We start from the raw sequence: 22,147 nt of genomic DNA on the forward strand, positions 1-22,147 counted from the left end.
TTTGTCAAAGCTCGTCTGAAAATAATATAAAATCACCAGGTCCGAACAACTACATCAACCAGTCAAACCGCATAATCGAAAACGGCCACAGTCTACTTTACTGTTATGGTGCGAACCGTTTGAGGACTTCAGAGCGAAATCTCTGGATACCATGAGAAAATTTTTTAATTGGAATAACCAATTATCTTTTGTTATGAGTAATCGCACAATATGTTTAATTCTTTTTATCGTTAATAAAAAAAATATTTCCGGAAATAATTCACCGGATAGTCCACTGTATTACATTTTACTAATTCAAACGTTTCGGTGATTTCGATCATTCTCTTCAAAAGATGGCGGCAGAAAAGAAACTGAAAACGTACAACAGGTTCTTGTTCACCAATGATAACGGTGAACCTCTCATATTCTACATGAGACCATGCGCCAAAAAGATCGAAATCAGGCCCTTAGTAGAGGTAAATGATAATTATCAAAGGTTCATACATTTTTTTTCACAAAATGTTCATAACTAGTCGGATGATCAAGACATTCGGAACTGACAAAACAAGCCTACAGTAGTATTCTTCTATATTCAGCCGACAATTGGCGCCTAACTAGCTACTGTTGTAGCGGAAAAGATTAAGATGTCATCTTCTGACTGACTCTTCCAGAAGTTGATATATTTTCCGCTATATAATAATATAATTAATAAGTAGATAGCGCCCAACTAAACACGGAAGGTGGTTTGAGTCTTGGATTGAAATTTAGGAAATCTGAGGAAAATTGGGGAATCGGATGTAGTGTAAAAGGAGCGGGCTGGTGTGTGTGGTTTGTACATAGTTTTTATTACGATCTCTGTCACTCAGCTGATATACAGCTTGTACGCTAAAACTAACGGACTAACTTATGATTCTTCAGAAACCATTCGTTAACTCAGTTGATAAAGCTGTATACATAACTTTTTTACCTGGAGACCTGGATTTGATTCCTTTGTGGGGCACTTGATAGGAATAATATGCATGTAATATATGATTTTAGCTACTGTTGTAGCAGAAAAGATATTACCTTCTGACTGACTTTTCAGCTACTGCAAGGTCCCTCTAGAAAAGTCAGTCAGAAAGTGATATCTTTTCTGCTACAACATTATACATAGCTAGTATGATGTGTACCATATTGATTTCCGCTTTTATAGCTACATGTCAAATTATACATGTATGTGTGTGAATGTTCCTTTCTAGTTCTATTGTCTGTTTTGATTAATCATTAAGGGTGTCAATATTAATATTTACTTTAGCAATAAAACTATTCTACGTGTTTGTAAATACAGCATGTAGAGTTTGTGTGTCATAAGAATTTATGTAATCAAGCTTGTGTTTTAATATCTGTTTTGTTTGCTGCTTTATTGTGTTGTATTTTCTATCAATCAGTATAAATACTAATGTGGACCAGATGACATGCTAGTACCATATGTGACCTTGTGGATCTTTATTTTTAGTGCGAGTGTACTCATACTATTATTTTCTTTGTCGGGTGTAGAGTCTGTGTACATCCGCTTTGCACAGATTCCAACTGCGCACACAACAGTGACATTTCACAGTGCTAAACACATTTGTTTTGTGTAAACTTCAAGCGGCGTATCATACAAACTCTTGCATCGGCATCTGATCTAGTTTGGAAACTTCCGGAACAATACAATGCAATTCAGGTTTATAGAGTCAATAAAAGAAAGTGCTGAAAAGGATAACTTTTAGTACCGTACACATATTTAATTAATTTCACATCATCCTAAGTCCTAAGTGCATGTTGCAATATTGCTAACTAAACCCTGTGACCAAAGACCGCATTTGCTGCAGTTCTAATTAATATTTATAAAATTACATAGTTTTGCGTGAGAGAAACAGAATAAAAAAACCACATTATATGTACCCCAGAAAATGCGTTCAAGCATGACACAGGTAAGTCACCATGCGCACGTGCAGAGACTGGACGGTGTTCTAGCGTACGACTATTTTGAACAACGAAACAAGTTTATCGTATCAATATGATAATAAACACACTTTTAATTTATGTAACATAAAACCTCAAAGTAATTTCAAATTTAAAGTTCTGATGAAGAAAAGGAAAATATTTATTACAATGCACCAACGGGCATAAACCATCTCCTTGCAATAGTCCCAAGGATAATGAGCAAAAGTGCTATGTCGTCCACCTGTTGCAGAGGATAATTTCATAGCGGAAATTAAGGTTAGGAAGTATTTAGCGAGCACTTAATGTCTAACAGACATATTTCTAGTTTTTCAACAGCAGCAATATTTCCATTCTTGTCTTATTATACACTGTAATTTATAAAGATGATTACAAGGTATAAACAGGTTTGTAGATTTCCAGCTGGAAATTAAATCTCTGACAATCAACATGGGATCTAGCTACCAGACAGTTTAAAAAAAACCTTAAAATAACTTAAAAATTGTGTCACAAAACCTATAGTCTACTTCACTTAGTCAGAAAACAGAAAATGCTTTCTAAGTTTGACATTGAACATAATTTAATTTTTCAACAGGACGGAGGAGGAGGAATGACCTCTAAAGTGTCAAGGAAATGCATTAAGTAAGTCGTACATTCAAATCTGTCTTAGGGACTACCTCTGTATAAATATCACTTGTTTAAAAAGATCACTTTTCTAGGGTATCTAATGACCAATATCACCACATTTTATTTTAATCCTGTATATAAAGACCATCTGGCTGAAAAGACCATTTTCACTGTCCCTGGGGTGATCTTTATAGACAGGTTTGACTGTACATTCTGGTCTGATCTATGTACATGAACTTTTAAATCTGAAAGTAGTTCATGCAACTCTACCTAAACATTTCATAAAATATATTCTAAGAGAACAGCTAGTGCTTTCATTTCATCTGAATTGGAATGATTAAAATCAAACTTTTAAAAACACCCAAGGTTGTAGGTACATATATTTAAAGTACAACCAGTATTTTGTGAATACCTTTGTGAAACAGACTTGCAAGTATTATTATAAATTTTGCCTTGATTTGTGATCATATAACTTGCCAGTTATTTTCATGGAAATGACATTTTTCACGATTACATCCAGGAAATATTGTGAAAAGGACTATTTCAGGTCATTGAAATTAAAAACTGCAAATTATAAATTACATTTTCTGATTTTTAGCTAAAATTGTGAAAATTTTGACACACAAAAACAGACAGCTGTTAATGTTAGCAGGTTATGAGATGCAAACAAACCAATTACTGTACGTATCTGTCTAACAGATTAGCTGTAGAGTCAGACCAGATCTCCTCGGAGGGTTACGTGTCTATTAAGTACATTCTGGATTGTGTAGAGAAAGATACGCTGTTGGAACTGGATGATTACAGGTGAGTTACAAAGGAAATGTACAGGTAAGTGTTTGTTACACAAAGGATCCCACATAGTCAGGGTACGTACAGTACAAACTTTTCTTCTTACATACCAATGCCAGCTTCTTATTTAAAGGAACATAATGATAATTAATATATATGTGTCTTGTTAAGATTTACTAAACTCATTCACACCTGAAATTTCATAATGGACTGGTCTTGTCTTTGATTTAGAAGAGTCTTAATGTGTCTTCAGGGGTGAACGAATTAATGAGTAAATATGCCTTTACAAATTACGACTGTAACACATGAATGTTTGTATTTCTTAGGCAATTTTCAGGTGAATATAGCATAGTAACACCTCTCTTGTTCTAAGGATCATGATTAATCAATTATTTTGATTAATAAAGACATACACAATGAAATGGTAAAAGTTAGTTAAAACAGTCATATACATCCTATGTCCATTTGGCCAGTTGACCACTATGCCCCATAACCACGTTGATCTACAGCCTCTCTCCACAGTCTATATGGGTGTCTTGTTTGCGACAAAGTGGCCTCCTGAATCTAATTTCTGCTCTAACGTCTGCCAAAATATCTCAATGATGATATCTCTTGAAGTTAAGATCCATACAGGTCCAATGAATCGGTGTCTATATGCTGCTGATTGATGAAAACAACATATCCGGTTGTCATCCTTACTAGCATTTTACATTATTTTCAAATTTACCATTTTTGGAAAGCTTCATATTACAATGATATAGATAGTGAACATAGTCAATGATAAAGATAGTGTACCTGTACCAGTTTTAAACTCAACTTTCATGAATATGCTATAACAACAAACTTTTCAGTTTTTGATACTTATAAATATGCCAAATTTCCTCCAAAGAACTACAGAGTTGTAATGAATTATTTATGATTTCAGACTGAAACCAAAGAAAGCGAGTGCTGATCAGAGTTTTGTTGATGTTGTGGATGACCTTAGTCCAGCCACCAAGATAGAGCGCTCAGAGGCACTCGCTTTAGGGTAAACAATTAGGAATTGAGTATTAAAACGTTCTTTTAAATCCTTGTTATACTGCAAGAATGAAAAGATTTTATACTGCAAGAATGAAAAGATTTTGTTCATATATTTGGTCTGCAGCATCCTTGACCGAAAGGAAATTGAAGAATATGTATGAACCAAGGGTATGGTCCTCCAATGGAGCCAGAGGGATAGGGCCAAATTGGGACCATTTTGAAAATTCTTTGAAATTCTACATCTGAAATAGGAACTAATGCTTTGGACTATATTTGCAAAGTATTAGATGCAGTATCCTTAAATGAAAGGAATTTAATTTTGTATGAAACATGGGGTCTAGGTGCTTTGGATCATTAGGAGTTTTATAAGAAAAATAGTGGAAATCCTTTAAAATCCTCCTGCTCTAGTTGTAAAATAATTTGGTTCGTATGTATTCTGCAGCATTCTTGACTAAAGATGGAATCATTTTTTAAGGGGTCCCAAGGCGAGGAACTAAAGTTATGTAAACATACTTATTTTAGCGGTAGTTTAATTTTAGCACTTTTTGCAAGTCTTTGGAGTGCTAATTCATGTACAATGCTAAAATTTGAATAAAAAGTAGAAAAAAATATGTACATTTGTAGGTTGCAGCTATCGAGCCTAATTTTATAAAAGGGTATTTCCAGATTTCCGGATTTTAACCATTGAATTGCACTAATTATATCCATGCTTAAATCATAATTTACAGTTTTTTGCGTTTGCTCTAAAATGTCTGTGCTGAGATAAGTATGTTTATAGTATGTGATGTCTACACAACAGTTTCTATCCTATATCCATGTTTTTAGTTTGAGGAGATAAACTTTATTAAATACTTTACCTAAATCCGATATGACACTGTTACATTTGTTTTTGTTACCAGATGGATACAGACCCTCGTTATGTTTTTGTGTACCTATGGTAATTTTTGTGTAAATATGTTTTGTGAAGGTTAATACGTGTACATGTTAAATCAAGAGATAATTTATGATCAAATAAAACAAAATTTAATGCCTTTACTGGATGTATATTTTTTGTTCTTCATAATTTTCTTTACATAAAGCTCTTTATTTTGTAGGCGTCAAAAATATTCCCTGATGGATGATTTGGCTATTCTGAAGTTTTTTGACAAGAAAAGAGATCTGATTTCTAAGTGCAGTGGTCTGAAGATTTGGCATGACATGAGTTTACAAATAGTAAGTCTGATATTTGTGACTTCAAAATGACAAATTTTCACAGAATCATTTAAAATGAATTCATAAACATTTGTTTTATTTCTAAACCACATTAAAGGCTTTTTACAAACATCATATAGGAACCTTGAAGAAAAACAAAAAACAAAAAAACAAATATGGTATGTTATAACCATGAACTTGTTGAAAGCATGTTTTACTAAACATGTTTTACTGGTATATGCTACAGTAACTGTATAACCTTAGTATACCATGAGTTCGTCTGTCAACATTTCCTTTAAATCACTACTTGTCATATATTTACTGACTCTGACCTTCCTGGGGCCTCCATTACCTTGATGAATGTCATCTTTTTTTGTTGAATAATCATTAAAAGCAAATTCTTTAAAGTTTCCTTTCTGTTTGAATTGTAGATTTTTGCCATATTCATTGTAATATCCAGTTGAGCAATACATGCCCAATGGTTTAGTAATTCCATATCACCTTGGAAAAATAATCCATACAAAATATGTTTTTACCATATTGATTGATGGATCACCACTTAACTTTGCATTTTGTATTGTGTATATGCTATAGCATTCAATATAGATACACACGTATTTGGGAGCAAGAGTTGTGGCTACATAATACAGCCTGGCAATCAGTTAATAATACCATAATTGTACACATTGATGTTGGTTCTTATTACTTGAGTATGTAAATGCCCATTCCAGGTGACAGATCACTCAGCTGAGTCTATGAAGGACAGATTTAGGAAGAGAATCCTACCAAACATTGATTCATATGATGTATCAAGCGAGCTCAAGTTTCTGTTGACAAAGAACAAAAAATATCTTAAAGGTAAGAATTAATAAAAGCAACTGAAAAATGAGTCATCTTTCATTTAAAAGTGGTTAATTTCTATACAACTATAGTATCATATTTATTATAATAATTAAAGGGGCCCATTTCAAGATATGGGTACCTTATCATAATGAGGTTACCTCGCATCTTTCATCATCAAGATTTTTTTGAAATAGCATTTAGGCACTAACAACAGATTGAATTGTTACCAAATTTTGTCTGAAACATCCTGATTTCATATAATGATCAGGAGCTGAAAGGACTGAGGGGAAATTTTGCAAATTCTTTAAATCCTTCTACCGTAAGAATGAAAAGTTATGGATCATATTTCGTTTGCAACAGCCATTCAGTTTTGTATTTATATATTATCCAATGGTCTGGAGCCCTAGATTGGGTTTAAATATGGAATTTCCAGGTGAGCGATACAGGCCCTCCGGGTACTTTTCCCGTAGGTGTAAATATTAATTGAATAAATACCCAAGCAGACTATGTTCACATTGTTTCAGAGTCAGATCACCGAAAAGAAGGAAACCAGAAGACAGGTGAAGAAACTACCACAGAAAATATTCAAAACCAGAAATCGTGTTCAAGGAAAAATCCACTGGGACAGTTGACAACGGCGTTCAATAAAAGAGATTCTTTTGATCAATTTTTGTTGGAAAAGTGTGGCAGTTCTAAGGAAAGTGGAAATAAGTCTGAAAAGGACAATAGCCCTGATAAAAAGGGAAATAACTCTGAAATGTGTAACAGTCCTCGGAGGGTTAGAGTAGTATTGGAGGATTTGTACCCAAAATCTGATAAAGGTCACTCTTCACCTGTTAAACAAACTATAAATGGTTCTCCATCAGAAAAGGAAGCTAGAGCAGCAAATCATGTACAATTAAAGCAGAAACCACAGCCTCAATGTGATAAATCTGATAGCAGTGAAAATTCAGAAAACCTTCTTGGAGAAAGGTTAAAAAATCCACAAGCTCCAAACACAGACAATTGTCCCAGGAAGTCAGATGAAATTGATGAAAATAAGGAGTATGAGCAAAGAAAAAGGAAAATTGCTGATGTCAACCATAAGCAAGGCCCCAGCAAGAGTTTAAAGAAAAGGCCTAAAACAAGTCATGCTAATGTGGTAAGATGTTGATGGAATCTTACGTAGGTCTGTCAAACGGACAACGATATCTTAACCCGGGTGGCTGGGAGTTTGGTTGGTCAACATGTGGTCTGCGAAATGTTGGCCAAGATCTTGTAAGAGGGTTGAGATATCCTTGTCAACCTACACAGACCAATGTTTGATTATTTTCCTCCTAACTATTGATGAAATATCAGTTGTTTAGAAGTATTTTCATGACGCCATCAACACAGGAATGTGGTAATGCATCAAAATTGATGATATCTTCAACAATGGATGCCGCATGTATTAATGGCATCACTGTTAACAGTCTTTTTCCCTACTGTAGTAGCTTGAAGACTTATAGAATGTTTCACCCCCTTGAGGGTGAGACAGGGAAATCTTAATTTGGGGGGGGGTTAGATTCTCAAATTGTCAAACATGCTTTTACAGTAAAATACCGTTATGTATAATGAACCTCTGAGAACCAACAAAATCACTTTGTTATATGGAGGTTTCGTAATACATAAAATGCAGATTTATCATGAGAGCTTTGATAGGTTATGAAAATTACTATGTTATAACTATTAGTTCATTGTAAGTCATTTCCTTATAAATGTGTTTCACTGTATATAGTTAGACCAAATGCAGTAAAATTTTTACTATATTTCCTCATAAGTTTGCAGTTATAGAACAAAGGAGTAGATATGATAGGACCAGTATTTGGCCTTAATTTTTCAGGCCGAAAAATATTAACTCTGATCCAAATCAATTTCACATCAATAAATACTCTCATACTTGCCATTCATCAAAACATAACTTTTTATAACCATGTACACGATGTGCTCCACCTATGACGTCATCAAATTGATGATTTTCCTCTTCTCGTCATCTTTAGGTTAGAAAAGGCTCGAAATGGATTTGGCCGCCACCTTGGAGCAACTTTATATTTTGCATGAATATGCGTAAATATAGATTACACAACGTGTGAAAATCTCTTTCTGCTCCACGAAGGCGGCCACATTCATTTTTAGAGAAAACCACTTAAAAAGTATGATTTTTCAAGGATTTTTGTGAAAAATAGCGGGAAACTGCATGTTGATGACGTCATAGTGAACATAATTGGCACATGCGGGATATTTTCGGGATGTAATGTGTTAGCAAATGTATTCAACTGTTATATGGCAAAATATGTTGTTCTTTACTGGAGAATTAATTTTGGGGCCATATTCGAGTCTTAACGTACCTTCTCCTTTAAAACTATTGTTTATTATAATATATTAGGCTTGCTTGATTGTTTGATTTTTTGTTTTTTGTGAAAAACAAATTCTGTCTTTTAGGATGTGTCAGATTTCGGCATCAAAATAAATCCAAAGTTAATTCCCATTGTTGGAGGGCCACAGACACATTAAACACTATACATATTGCCCAATGTTTAGACTTGTAGCATGTTGGATTAAATAGCTAACATTCTTCTGAAGTGAATGGTGTAGACTTATTTTAAAGTTATACGTAATTATTTTCGTAGTGCTTTTCTCATTCAATAATCACAAGGTCCATTTGTTGTAGATTGAAGCAGAAAATGATCCAGGCTTAGCAAAGAAGAGTCCAAGAAAAAATCTGCCCTTGACAAGGAGAAATGTGGCAAAATCTTCTCAACAAAATCGTTCATTTAATAGAGGTGAGTGCAGCTCATGAAAATTAGCAACATGCATGTTCCAGGGGGTTACTATCACTGTCATTATATTTATATCCACACATGAAATATATAATAGCAAAGTGAAGGTTCTGTGCACATTGACAGATGAGACAGGAAGTTTTGTTCTTTTATGTATACCGAAGGAATCAAATAATGGTACCAGCTGTATGGGTTTGAAGTTGGGCATTAATCTCTGTTAATCCTGAACTTTCTTCTGTTTTACTGTGACATATAGCCCAGGCGTAGATATATACAGTGATAGTAACTCGTGGAATATTGAGGATGGGGTCAACATGACTATAAAGAACAGTATTAAACTACTAATGTAGAAACATGAGACCAGTTTTGATTAGAGCAGAAATTATCTGGTTAAAATGAATGCTCTTCAAGCACTCTACAGGATTTATCCATCTTTTCCATGGAGATTGATATTAAAAGTGTACATGTAAAACATTTTTAACAAACATATTTCGTTAGCTCAAAGTCAACAGATTACTGAAACACTTGAGTTAGATTGTAATGGTTTTTTAGCTCACCTGGCCCGAAGGCAGGTGACTTATGTCATTACTGTCAACATTTCCTTTAAATCGCTACTAGTCATGAGTTCTGGATGGATTGTAACCAAATTTGGCCAGAAACATCCTTGGGGGAAGGGGAACAGAACTTGTATAAATTTTGGCTCTGACCCCCCCCCCCCCCCCCGGGGGCAGGAAGGGGGGGGACCAATAGGGGAAATAGAGGTAAATTCTATAAATCGCTACTTGTCCTAGAGTTCTGCATGGATTGTAACCAAATTTGGCCAGAAACATCCTTGGGGGAAGGGGAACAGCACTTGTATAAATTTTGGCTCTGAACCCAAGGGGGCAGGAGGGGCGGGGCCCAATAGGGAAAATAGAGGTAAATCCTATAAATCGCTACTTGTCCTAGAGTTCTGCATGGATTGTAACCAAATTTGGCCAGAAACATCCTTGGGGGAAGGGGAACAGAACTTGTATAGATTTTGGCTCTGACCCCCTGGAGCAGAAAAAGTGGGGCCCAATAGTGGAATTAGAGGTTAATATTCAAATTCCTTCAGAAAATAAACAATGAACTTGTATTCAGAACATGACTTGGCATTACAAACCAGGTGAGCGATACAGGCCCTCTGGGCTTCTTGTTTTAAAAGTTTAGTCGAGGCAAACAATCTATTTAAAGTGAAACAAGATGTCAAGTTAATGTCTATTTTTTTACAAGGTTTTACCATACCGTTGTAATTTGCACTTCAAATTTTCATTTCAAAGCAAATTAGTTCAGTATACATATACAGAATTCAATATACTGTAATACATGCATGAAGTGTATTTAATTTATGTTTCTTACCATGAATCCGCCTGATTATAAGATATTAAAAACTTCTTGTCTCATTGGTTAAACTATCTTTGATTTCTGTTTTCTTTCTCTAGCTGAAAGGCTTGAGTATGTCATGGATAAGTTTTTAGAAAACCAAGACGGTAAGATTTTTCAACTGCAATATCTTGGTAAGAAATGTTTACTCCTGCATAAGGTTGTCTTAGAAAACAATTTAAATTGTCTCTATAATCACTGTATCAGAAATCATTTAAAATTTCCTATTATATATTCACAGTGAATTCCTAAAGCTTTGGTTTTTTACATGATATTAACTGAGACCATATTAAGTCAACCATTATCATAATTTTAATAATCATGATCATGACAAGTCTTAAATAGAAATAAAAATAAAATTTTGAAGTACAAAAATTAATGTTGTTCTGCACTTAATATACTGCATTATTACTTTTAGTAATAACAGACTCCTGTGAAAACCATTATAAGTATAATGTTGGTTATAGTCATTGGTTTTCTGCCATGTGTATACAAAAGTAACGGCTATATAGAGATTTGACATTGTAAAACATAATCTTAATTTTATACTAATGAATTTATATATTTTTGTAAATACTCAATCAAGAATACAATGAAAAATTGCTTGAATTCAAAAGACACAGAAATACATGTATTGTGTGATGTTATTTTCAGATGAAGTTGCTCCCCAAGAAAACATTGTCAATAATTCAGAGGATGTAGAAAGCGATGAAAAGGAAGAAGAAAAAGATGAAGTAGAAGAATGGGAAGTGGAAGAAGCTAGTGAATTAGTTGAGGTACCTAAATACTGCTATACAGCATAAAGCAATATCAGATGAATAAATTAGAGATGTCCAACAACCATGCATAACTAACCATGTTGTAATATAGGACTCAATGCTACCTGTGGGTCACAAAATGTAGTAAAACCCGTGGCTTGTGATCCCAAAAACTATTCCTATCCTTCATAACTAAAATATTAGTATTAAGTACTTTCTCTGATATCTTGATGTTTTGTTACGATTTTTGTGTCGCCTCTGACGATAGTTCGCGAAGGCGATACTATAGTGATACTTTTTCGCCGATGGCGGCGCTGTCAACATTTCACTCTAAAGTTTTGTGTTTAACTCTGTTTCTCAAAAAGTTTAAGTCCAATCCTAACCAAACTTTAAACATAGCTGGAGGACATCATTATCACATCAACACTGTTTCTCAAAAAGTTTAAGTCCAATCCTAACCAAACTTTAAACATAGCTGGAGGACATCATTATCACATCAACACACCTAATTGTTGTAGGATTCATTTCAGGATGTGGGATTCAGACGCTGTGAAACTTATTGATGCTAAACTATACTAAGCTCTTTTTCTCAAAAAGTATAAGTCTAATCCTAAACAATTATCACCTCAACACACCCATAATTTTGCTGCATTTTGTTTTACTTCCAGACGTTTTTAAATGTTCCATTATATGTAATAAATCAACAATGTGGCACACCAGGCACAGGCGATACTTACAATTATGTGTAATTCTTTTACATTTATGATTGCCCAACACTTTGAGAAATAATTTTTAAGAAAACTGCTTCACATACTTCAATTCAGGATTTTTCTTCTCTTTTGTAATGCTTCCCTATGGATAACCTAAGTCATATATTTTGTCCATACACAGGACTTGATGCAGGAATACAACCTTACTACCGATCAGGTTCTGCATGCCTTGTTCATCAACAATGGCTCAGCACTGGATACGATGAGCTGGATAGAGACTGGCCTCAATATGTCAAGTATGTTATTTTCAGTATATGAATATATGATATTTCAATTTGTATCCGTCCATGTGTGAATGCTCGTGTCATTGTACCATGATGTGTTGTTCAGCATTTGTTTTGTATGTGTTGTCTTCCCATTTGTGGAGCAGCTGTCCTGTAGATAAGCTGCTGTTGTGTCATTGATGACGACGCTAGGGTACTAATGCTATAATTAAGACACCTCTCCATAGAGGTAATGTAACTGAGGTAGCAGTGAACCATGCAAGGTAATACCCTAGTGTAATCGGCAATGGAGAAGAAATTAAGAAAGAAGATGGTTTTATTGATAATTCTTACATACTGTAGAAGTCTTATATGAGACAAAATACAGCAATTTGTATTTGCTTGTCATGACATTTATCTTTGAAAGATAAATTAATTGTACTTTCACATTTTAACAATTTTTTCTTTTTGATTTGCCTTCTTAATATTAGTAGTGCTTCAGCTCTTATGTATAAAGTATCTGATTAACTTAAAAGGTCTGAAGCTGTGGCATATACTGTACAACATGAAATTTTAGTTGGTACTTTCTCTTGTGACTTGTAACTTTAAAATTATTTTGTGGGTTGAAATATTCATGGTTATAAGCTGATGTCATAGTAGTTTGAATAATGTATCAAACAAATTTTATTGTTTTAAAATTATTCACCATTGACAAATGGTATTTTTCTCTATCAAAAATAGGAGCAAACAAATTAGTGTTTTTCTTCATTTGCAAAAGTCACTTACTTTACTTTTCTACACTATAACCACCATTAAAAAATTTGAGCTTCTTATTTTGCTTCAAGATAAAGATATTAAAAATAATTAATTGCGTCCCTAAAAAAGTCCATTGCACTATGCCCTATGTGGAATAAGTACTTATTGTGCATCCACCAAACGCAAAACAAGTTATTTTATATTATTTTTGTGTTAATTAGACAAACATTTACATGAGTAAATACCAATTATTTTTAAAATGTTGAGTACAGATAGAGTATTGTTTATGTTCTGTTGGCTGTGGAGCATCTTTAATATTAAGTGGTTCATTAACAACCACGAAAACAGCCAAGATTTCTTGTTATACAGTATTTGATATGGACTAATTACATATACATTTTATTAATTACAGATTTGCCCCCATGGGATCACCGAGATGATGACCGACTAATGTCAGGGGATCCGCAATCCTTCGAAATACTCAGGAACAAATATGGTTTAAAGCAAGTCAATAATAGGTTACTATTTCTGGAGGGGTTGTGATAAAATCAAGTCAATAATAGGTTACTATTTCTGGAGGGGTTGTGATAAAATCAAGTCAATAATAGGTTACTATTTCTGGAGGGGTTGTGATAAAATCAAGTCAATAAAAGGTTACTATTTCTGGAGGGGTTGTGATAAAATCAAGTCAATAATAGGTTACTATTTCTGGAGGGGTTGTGATAAAATCAAGTCAATAAAAGGTTACTATTTCTGGAGGGGTTGTGATAAAATCAAGTCAATAATAGGTTACTATTTCTGGAGGGGTTGTGTTAAAATCAAGTCAATAAAAGGTTACTATTTCTGAAGGGTTGTGATAAATCTAATTAAATCTAGTAAATCAAATTGTTAAAGTCTGTAAAATCAAATGTTTACAACTGACACCAGAAGTTTATAACAATTTGATTGTAAAATCAAGTGTTTACAACTGACACCAGAAGTTTATGTCTCAGTTTTACTGGAATGTCATACATAGGATCAATCTTAAAGATAAATGTTTGCCACATTAAGGAGACAAAAATAGTTACAGTACATGCAAGTCTCGTATTATAAGTTCAAACCCTATCACATTTGGAGTTCTTAAAACAATTGGAAAAAGTGAGGGAGGGGCTGTTTATTTGATGTACAGAATACTTGTAAACCATTGTATGTATGTATATATATATATATATGTACATGCTTGAAAAGGCATCAATTATTGTTCAGAATAAAGTGCGTTTTTGATCTTTGATATTAGGCTTCACTGTTTCCATAGGGCCGAAGTTTTAACCGAATATTTCTGTTAGATTTTACATAGTTTTTCTACAAATTGTGGACCAACTTTAAAACTGTGTTTCAACCATTCAATAAATTTTTTATATCATCTCCATGTGAGACATTTCCTTGAAACACTGGTTTAGGAAGAATTGATTTTTTAGGTGTAAATAAATGAAACTTAAACAAACGTTTTCAACATACTTTTTAATTACTCTCATTTTTTGCATTGCAAACTAAAATCATTGGAATTAGTGCAGTTTATCTTTCTATAACAGAAAATTATTAACAAGATATGACTGAAGTATCAATGATAACAGAGATATATTACTACAATGTAAGTTCATAAGGTACAATAAGAACAGATATACAAGTAATGCCCTCAAATTACAGCTTCATGTAATAAGTATTATGTAATTAAAGTTAAGCAATTAGCTAGTTTCCTTTGGCTACAGCATTATATAATAGACATATTCAACACTTTCTGTGAATTGATTTTGATAATTTTGTACTCATTTTGTTCCAACATTATTTTTAAAGGGACAATTCAGTCTAAGAGAACATTTAAAATTTGTACATATTTCGGAAAAAACCCAGTTCTAATGGAAATTAGATTATTCGGTTTTACTGTGATATGCCTGAAAAGCCCATGGTTGTGACATGTGTGTAGATGTTCAAACTCGCTCGCTGTCCGCCATTACACATTGTGGTCGAACTTCTTGTATGCCGAACCCTGTCCCTTGCTCGTAGAGTAATGCAACTTTTGTCTATAGAACTGCTCAAATCGCTCTGACAGTAGTGTGTTTACCTTATTAGGTGAATTGCCTTGCCTAAAAACCATTTCATCACCTTCTCAGTGGTTATGTAGTTTATTTGCTTAACGTGCGTGACTTTGGCTCATGCATGGGTACAGCGGCCATATTGTACCTACTTAATCGTATTGATCAACGATTTGATATTTCAACGATATTAATTGAAATACTAAACAATGACGTGGAATTTGTCAATATTTTATGTTATATGTTTCATAAGAAATGTTGAACAATACATTTGCCATATTTTGCTTCTTGGTTATGTAAAAGAATTAGTCTGAGCGAATTGTCCCTTTAATTCTTATCTACTACAGTATCCTGTAGTTTAATAAACAACTTTTTGATATCAGAACAAATTGTATAAGCATTTCCAAACGAAATCTTAAATAAGTTAAAGAGAGAGATATGCTTCAATTCCTGAAGGAGATTTTTGAAGTACCTTTTAAACAATAAGTTTATCACTTCTTTTTGTATCTTTTTCCATGTTCTTTAACAATATGCCATTGTAATGGAATGTCAACTACATTGTTTATAAGATCAAGAACTAAAAAGCAATTTAACTTTCAGAAATACTTCCAAATTTCAGAAATAACTTTAAAGCACTTGTCATAATAATAGCGTAATTATCATTATTTTGCCTTTACAATTAATTACAATAAATCATAATTGGTAATCAACATTCTCTCACATTTTAATGCAGTATAAAGCCAGAAATTTAATAATGCCCCATCTCTATCATCAGTGGCAATGTGACTAATTCACGTATCATGTGATACCCGATAACGTTTGTGCAGGACTTGTAGCTCCTATGGTGATGGAACACAACAATTTGTAACCTACCTGCTGAAATAACGTTAGCTCAGGACATCATCTTTTGATGTCATTTCATCACCAATAGAAACAATGATATCAATGTTATCAGGTTTAATTTGGAAATCCCATTTTCTATCACTGTCGTTATATATAATTAATATATATCAATCCACAGACAATGTCATAGTATCACTGAAGGCTCTCTTTGCGACAACAGATGAGACAGGTAGTTTGGACAATTGTAGTACATCAAAAGAATGGAATAACAATACACTGTGGTTGACTGTAGCATTGAAGTTGGACATTGCTCTCTACATCATCTTCAAAGGATCAATGTATTACTCTATATGTGCCAGCTGTGATTGGTCAGTTGTTGTTTTTACCCCATAGATTACTATAACATAATCCAGGGATAGATATTCCAACAGTGATAGTAACCCATGGAAAATTGAGGATGCATCCCAACGTAAACCTAATAATGTTTACTTCTAGAAATAATTTCTCATTTGTAGAACATTTGTGAGTGCTACTTTGATGAAATATTATTGAGGACGGTTTCGTCTTTTGTCCTTATTCTATACTCACTCATCCGTGAAATTTCATATTCAACCATCCTAAACCTAACCCAGAAGAGTGCAAATGTTCTTGATAGATGAATGTTATAATGACTTGAATGCATAATAAAAATCTTTCCCTTTCAGTACATACAAATGGTACAGAGTATTTAAATTTTCCAGAGAAAACTCAACACAAGACTTTTATATTGACCTATTTTGGTGAAATTCACAATGATCTTTTACACATAGCTCATTCCCAACTGTCAAGTTATGCAATCACATATTAAAAACTTGAGCAGATTTATTTTCCTAGCATAAAAGGAAACTCATACTCACTTACACATTCATGCGATTGATTGCACTTGCCCAAAAACACAATTTATGTACAAAAAATTATGCATGAAACAACCATACATTTTGAATATTATGTTTCTTACATATTCGATATATTTATATATAAAACATGGTATTTTTTATACACAGTTGATTGTTAGACATGAAAAATTTACAACATATATATTTTTCAATTCACAATTTTACTATGACAATATTCTGCCATTTTGAATAAAGTTAACAGAAAACCACAACTGAAAGTTAATTTTCCATACAAGAAAATACTGTGGTATATTTCAAACACAAATCACATTGTTGGAGTTCTCTATAGGAAAAGTAGGTTAGCTTCTGAAAAACTCTATAGGAAAAGTAGGTTAGCTTCTGAAAAACTCTATAGGAAAACTAGGTTAGCTTCTGAAAAACTCTATAGGAAAACTAGGTTAGCTTCTGAAAACAATAGGAAAACAAGCTTTTATTTTATTTATGGGAAACCATGTAATACAATGCAACCTCAGCCGACATCAGTCTATTGCATCGAATAAACCAGTATTACACCTGTAGATATAAGAATAAATATTATATACCTAATATAGGAGATTTAGGAATAGTTTCTTTTCATAAATAATATTCAGACCTCAAAAAAATAAATATAAAACAATTTAGTAGCTGATATATACATACCCAGTATATACAAAATCAATATTTACATTTCATTAAAAAGTTTTTAACAATTAATGAATTTGTACAAACATTAATTTAAGTTATCCATTCAAATGTGAAGTACATTTGCCCTGAATCTTTCCATAGCTAAAAAAATGGTTGATGCATTTATAACATGTGATCATCTAATGATTATAAAACTCATTTGGTCTCATTATGAGAAATTAAACAAAAGAAATTCTAGAAACTTTAAATTTTAACCTAAATGGAGTTAGTAAATGAGGACCACAATAAGTCGTCATGTAGATAAAATGTTGACACATATAGATCACAGTGACCTACTTTTGGAACATGGCACACAAACTCACATACACATAATATATTATTTCCTTTCCTATTTTTAAATAAGGATAATACTGTTTTGCTGAATCAGGTATCGTTGGCAAAGAATGTTATCAACTAAAATTAGTTATTCATTAATGCTGGAATACCAATAGGTACAAACTCCCAAAGTCTGCATACAAATTAGCATGTATGTATACGTAATTATATATACTTTGATTTTTAGATTTCATATATTTACAGTGTATGCATGATGAATAAAAAGTTTTAAATATACATACAGGAATATCGATACACTTTAATATTAATCATTATTACTAATTTTCTTATCACAAGTACCACTTTGAAAAGAACTTTTGATATAGTCGTTCTTTAACCCCTAATATGGGCATGAAGCCATTACATATATCCAATAGATTTAGCACTATAGATTTTCAGACATAACCTTACACATATAAATATTTATGTGTTTGAGTAAAAATAATTATTTCTAAGAGCTACAAAGGCAAAGCTTCCCAAATCAAGTTTTTGTTTCTCGCACAAAAACACATATGTATTACCTCATTTATAAACTTTAGGAAAAAAAATTAATTATTGAATTCTCCTTCAAATTCTTAATGGACGAAGTTAGTGTCAAGACAAGGCACATATGAGATGATTTTATTAAGATTAAAAAAATTCAAGTTTAATTTTGATATTCACCAAAACATTAGGAATAATTTATGTATTTCACAGGCTATAATTCAATATTCGATAATAACCGTAACGTTCACTGCATCATATTGAAACCCATGATTCACAAACGACAGAGTGATGAATTGTGGGTTTCCGACAATGTGCTCACTGGGTATCCTTTAATGTGTTATTTATCATATTCAGTATTTCAGGGAAATAGCATTCTCGGTAAATGATATGATAATACAGCACTATTGGTTTTGTAGGCTTATTGACCGGATATGACGATTGTAATGAAATGAATCTATGTGGTACAAAAATAGTTAAACATCATATCTATATGATACAATGAGATCTTTTGTTGAATTTTTAGGGTGAATAATTATATCTACTACTGAAGGATGATCGACATAATACCAATAACAAATGACATGCAATCCTATGAGCCCTGTACAAACACAAAGCTTAAGTTACAGTTCATTTATGACGAATGATATACGGCTGGTGATCATGAATGAGACAAAATCAGAAGTGGAATCCTCCATGTTTAGTATGTAACGTAAATGTAGTTGACATCATCTGAGAAAGTTGTTCATACAATTCAAAGGCCAAACTGTTGGTCGGAGTGACCAAATCACCAGAGTATCTCAAATGACAATTCCAAAGGTGTAGGAAATACGGACCGGACATCCTTTTCTTTGATACAGTTTAAGTGTCACAATAATAGGTCATAATGACCTAATTTTAAAGCATGCAACCTTGGAATTCCAGGTACATGTATTAAGCTGTGCCCAAACTAGATGAAATAAATATTAGACAGACCACACAAAATGTCAAATTCAGGCTACCGGATATTAAGCTGTTTTGATACACACTCCTTAAAGGGTCAAATTGGTTATTTTCATATAAACGACTTCTTCTTTGAAACTGAGCATGGAATAACACTCAAAATGCAATGGTAGCATCCTTAAAGGGTAGGGATTAAAAATTGTGCAAATGATGGGGTTGACCCTAAGGGGGCCTGAGGGGCGGGGCCACAAGGAGTCAAATTGGCTATTTTCATATAAATGCGTTCTTCTCTGAAATTAAGCATGAGATAGCACCCATAATGCAATGGTAGCATCATAATAGGGTGGGGATTCAAAATTGTACAAATGATGAGGCTGACCCCCGGGAGCCTGAGGGGCAGGGCTAAAATGGCTCAAATTGATAATTTTCATATAAATTACTTCTTTTCTGAAACCAAGCATTGGAAAGCACTCATAATGCAATGGTAGCATCTTTATAAGATGGGGATTCTAAATTGTACAAATGATGTGGCTGACCCCCTGGGGGCCTGAGGGGTGGGGCCTAAAGGGGTCAAATTAGCTATTTTCATATCAAAGACTTCTTTTCTAAAACTAAGCATGGGAAAGCACTCATAATGCAATGGTAGCATTCTTATAGGGTAGGGATTCAAAATTGTACAAATGGTAGGGCTGTGGGGTGGGGCCTAAAGGGGTCAAATTAGCTATTTTCATATCAATGACTTCTTTTCTAAAACTAAGCATGGAAAAGCACTCATAATGCAATGGTAGCATTCTTATAGGGTAGGGATTCAAAATTGTACAAATGGTAGGGCTGTGGGGTGGGGCCTAAAGGGGTCAAATTAGCTATTTTCATATCAATGACTTCTTCTCTGAAACTAAGCATTGACTTACAAATATATAGTCATATAATATTGATAGCACGATCATATGGTTAGGATTCATAATTAAACTAATTGTCTGGTCAATTTAGCTATTTCTGACTTTGTAAGAGTTTTTGTTATAATTTGTAAAAAAAAAATCCAGGTGAGTGATACAGGCCCTCTAGGCCTCTTGCTTAAATTGTCCTTCTTGGAGAACTTAAATGTGAATTTGATTTAAGGACTTTTAAATATATTTTTTATAAATGATGTAAAATGGATTTTTTTCATACATGGGGAAAATGATCAACACAGTCATAAAAACAACATAAGTAATGTTAACAGAATTCATCAGTTCAGTTGACGAGAGCAAACATCTAAAACGATGTGCTCCACTAGCCTGCAGTTGGGCTTCCTCTTTTCTCTTGTGTAACTTGAACGCTTTACTTCTAGACCAGCTCTTCACATGAAACAAATACTCACACATGGATATAAATCAATTCCTGCCATCATAATTTCACGGATAGCACATGGTAGTGTTGTATTCACAGACAATACAGAAGCTGGGCTTACATCCAAGTTTCCCATATTGTAATACCTAGAGCTGATGTCTAATTATATGTCAGGGTGATCAACCCATCACATAGATAGCGTTTCAATGCATTCTTCACAGAGAAATTGACAGATATCTAAGTTTCTCCACTGGAAAATCAACAGACATCTACTTATCTTCAAACAGAAATTGACAGATATCTACATTCTTCACATAGAAACTGACAGATATTGATGTTCTTCATAGAGAAATTGACAAATATCTACGCTCTTCACATAGAAATTGACAGATATCTACATTCTTCACAGAAACTGACAGATATCTACCTTCTTTATAGAGAAATTGACAGATATCTACGTTCTTCACAGAGAAATATCAACGTTCTTCACAGAGAAATCAAGAGATATCTACATTCTTCACAGAGAAATTGACAGATATCTACGTTTTTCACAGAGAAGTCCACCAGCACTTGAGGATACACTTGATTATACAATGAGTCAATGAGGTCTGAAGATACACCGGGTTCAACGATTAATCCATCTAGTGATATCTTTTTAAGTCCTACTACAGCCATTTTGTCAACAAAATGACAGACCTTATGTATGTGTATATCCATCGTTGTTCATTGTGAATGCAAGGCATTGACACAATTAATAGCATTAAAGTAATATACATCAACCTTATTACAGGTTCAAGTTAGTGAAAACACCGAGTTGGAGGTATCGTTGGTAAATAGTAACTCGTTGTCCTGCTGAAGGAACTGTAACGGGATGTACTGTTGTTGATCCAGTGGCGACTGAACAGGGGCGTGCAACGTCGGCTGAAAGCTTTGTGGTGTCTGCGTTGATTGTGTCGGTATACTTGTTGTTGTCGTCAACATGCTTGTACCTAAACACCAAATTTTAATATTCATAATGGTGGTTAAACTTAGTTTAAAAGTTTCAATCCCTTTCAGATTGATAACATATATATATATTTAGGATCTTAAAAGAGTGTTCATTTATATGAAATTTCATGAAATGAAGACATTTTTGTTTTTACAAGCTTCGGTAATTAAAACTTACGAGATGAGTATCATAAAATCATACATTCAGCATCACAATAAAATATACAAGGCAGATTTTGTGATAATTTTTTAGTACTTTTGAGATAAGATTCTGTGATGACTAATCAGAAACAATCGTACATGAATGAGATATAACAATAATACCGATTTATTTACAAGAGAACCAAGAGGGATTTTGGCGCCCACCAAAGAATGATCTATGTCTGACAATGGAAAGAGGATCTTTTCTCTGCTTTTCAAACTTTTACTACCAGGTACATATTACTACATATTA

General features: G+C 33.4%; 2 protein-coding genes across 5 annotated transcripts in view; one reads left to right on the forward strand and one right to left on the reverse strand.

Moving 5' to 3' along the window:
• Nucleotides 1–312: 312 nt before the first annotated feature.
• LOC138328137 (telomeric repeat-binding factor 2-interacting protein 1-like) lies at nt 313–14,373 on the forward strand. 2 transcript variants are annotated; one of them, XM_069274787.1, is made up of 12 exons: nt 313–455; nt 2,540–2,586; nt 3,271–3,375; nt 4,286–4,387; nt 5,475–5,592; nt 6,303–6,429; nt 6,939–7,555; nt 9,104–9,215; nt 10,676–10,750; nt 11,271–11,392; nt 12,266–12,380; nt 13,516–14,373. In XM_069274787.1, exons 1-12 carry the CDS (start codon nt 333–335, stop codon nt 13,644–13,646), a joined length of 1,794 nt encoding a protein of 597 aa, XP_069130888.1. In that variant the 5' UTR covers nt 313–332; the 3' UTR covers nt 13,647–14,373. The 2 variants fall into 2 exon arrangements, with proteins under 2 accessions (XP_069130888.1, XP_069130889.1); XM_069274788.1 differs by having other exon boundaries at nt 10,676–10,723.
• Nucleotides 14,374–14,588: 215 nt separating this feature from the next.
• The window catches only part of LOC138328136 (circadian locomoter output cycles protein kaput-like), a 31,421-nt gene continuing 23,862 nt past the window's right edge, over nt 14,589–22,147 (reverse strand). For all 3 annotated transcript variants that reach the window (XM_069274786.1, XM_069274785.1, XM_069274784.1), the window contains one exon: nt 14,589–21,695. In XM_069274786.1, coding sequence (XP_069130887.1) covers nt 21,499–21,695 — 197 coding nt within the window. In that variant the 3' untranslated portion in view covers nt 14,589–21,498. The remainder of the gene's footprint in view (nt 21,696–22,147) is intronic.

This window comes from Argopecten irradians, chromosome 7, assembly GCF_041381155.1.
Source record: "Argopecten irradians isolate NY chromosome 7, Ai_NY, whole genome shotgun sequence".
In the NCBI taxonomy this organism is placed as follows: Eukaryota; Metazoa; Mollusca; class Bivalvia; order Pectinida; family Pectinidae; genus Argopecten; species Argopecten irradians.

Excerpts from the sequence above, each read along its gene's own strand:
- LOC138328137 (XM_069274787.1), top strand. The coding sequence starts at position 333 with ATGGCGGCAGAAAAGAAACTGAAAACGTACAACAGGTTCTTGTTCACC. Across the intron at positions 5,593-6,302 it reads ATGACATGAGTTTACAAATA|GTGACAGATCACTCAGCTGA; the intron begins GTAAGTCTGATA and ends TGCCCATTCCAG. Across the intron at positions 6,430-6,938 it reads GAACAAAAAATATCTTAAAG|AGTCAGATCACCGAAAAGAA; the intron begins GTAAGAATTAAT and ends ACATTGTTTCAG.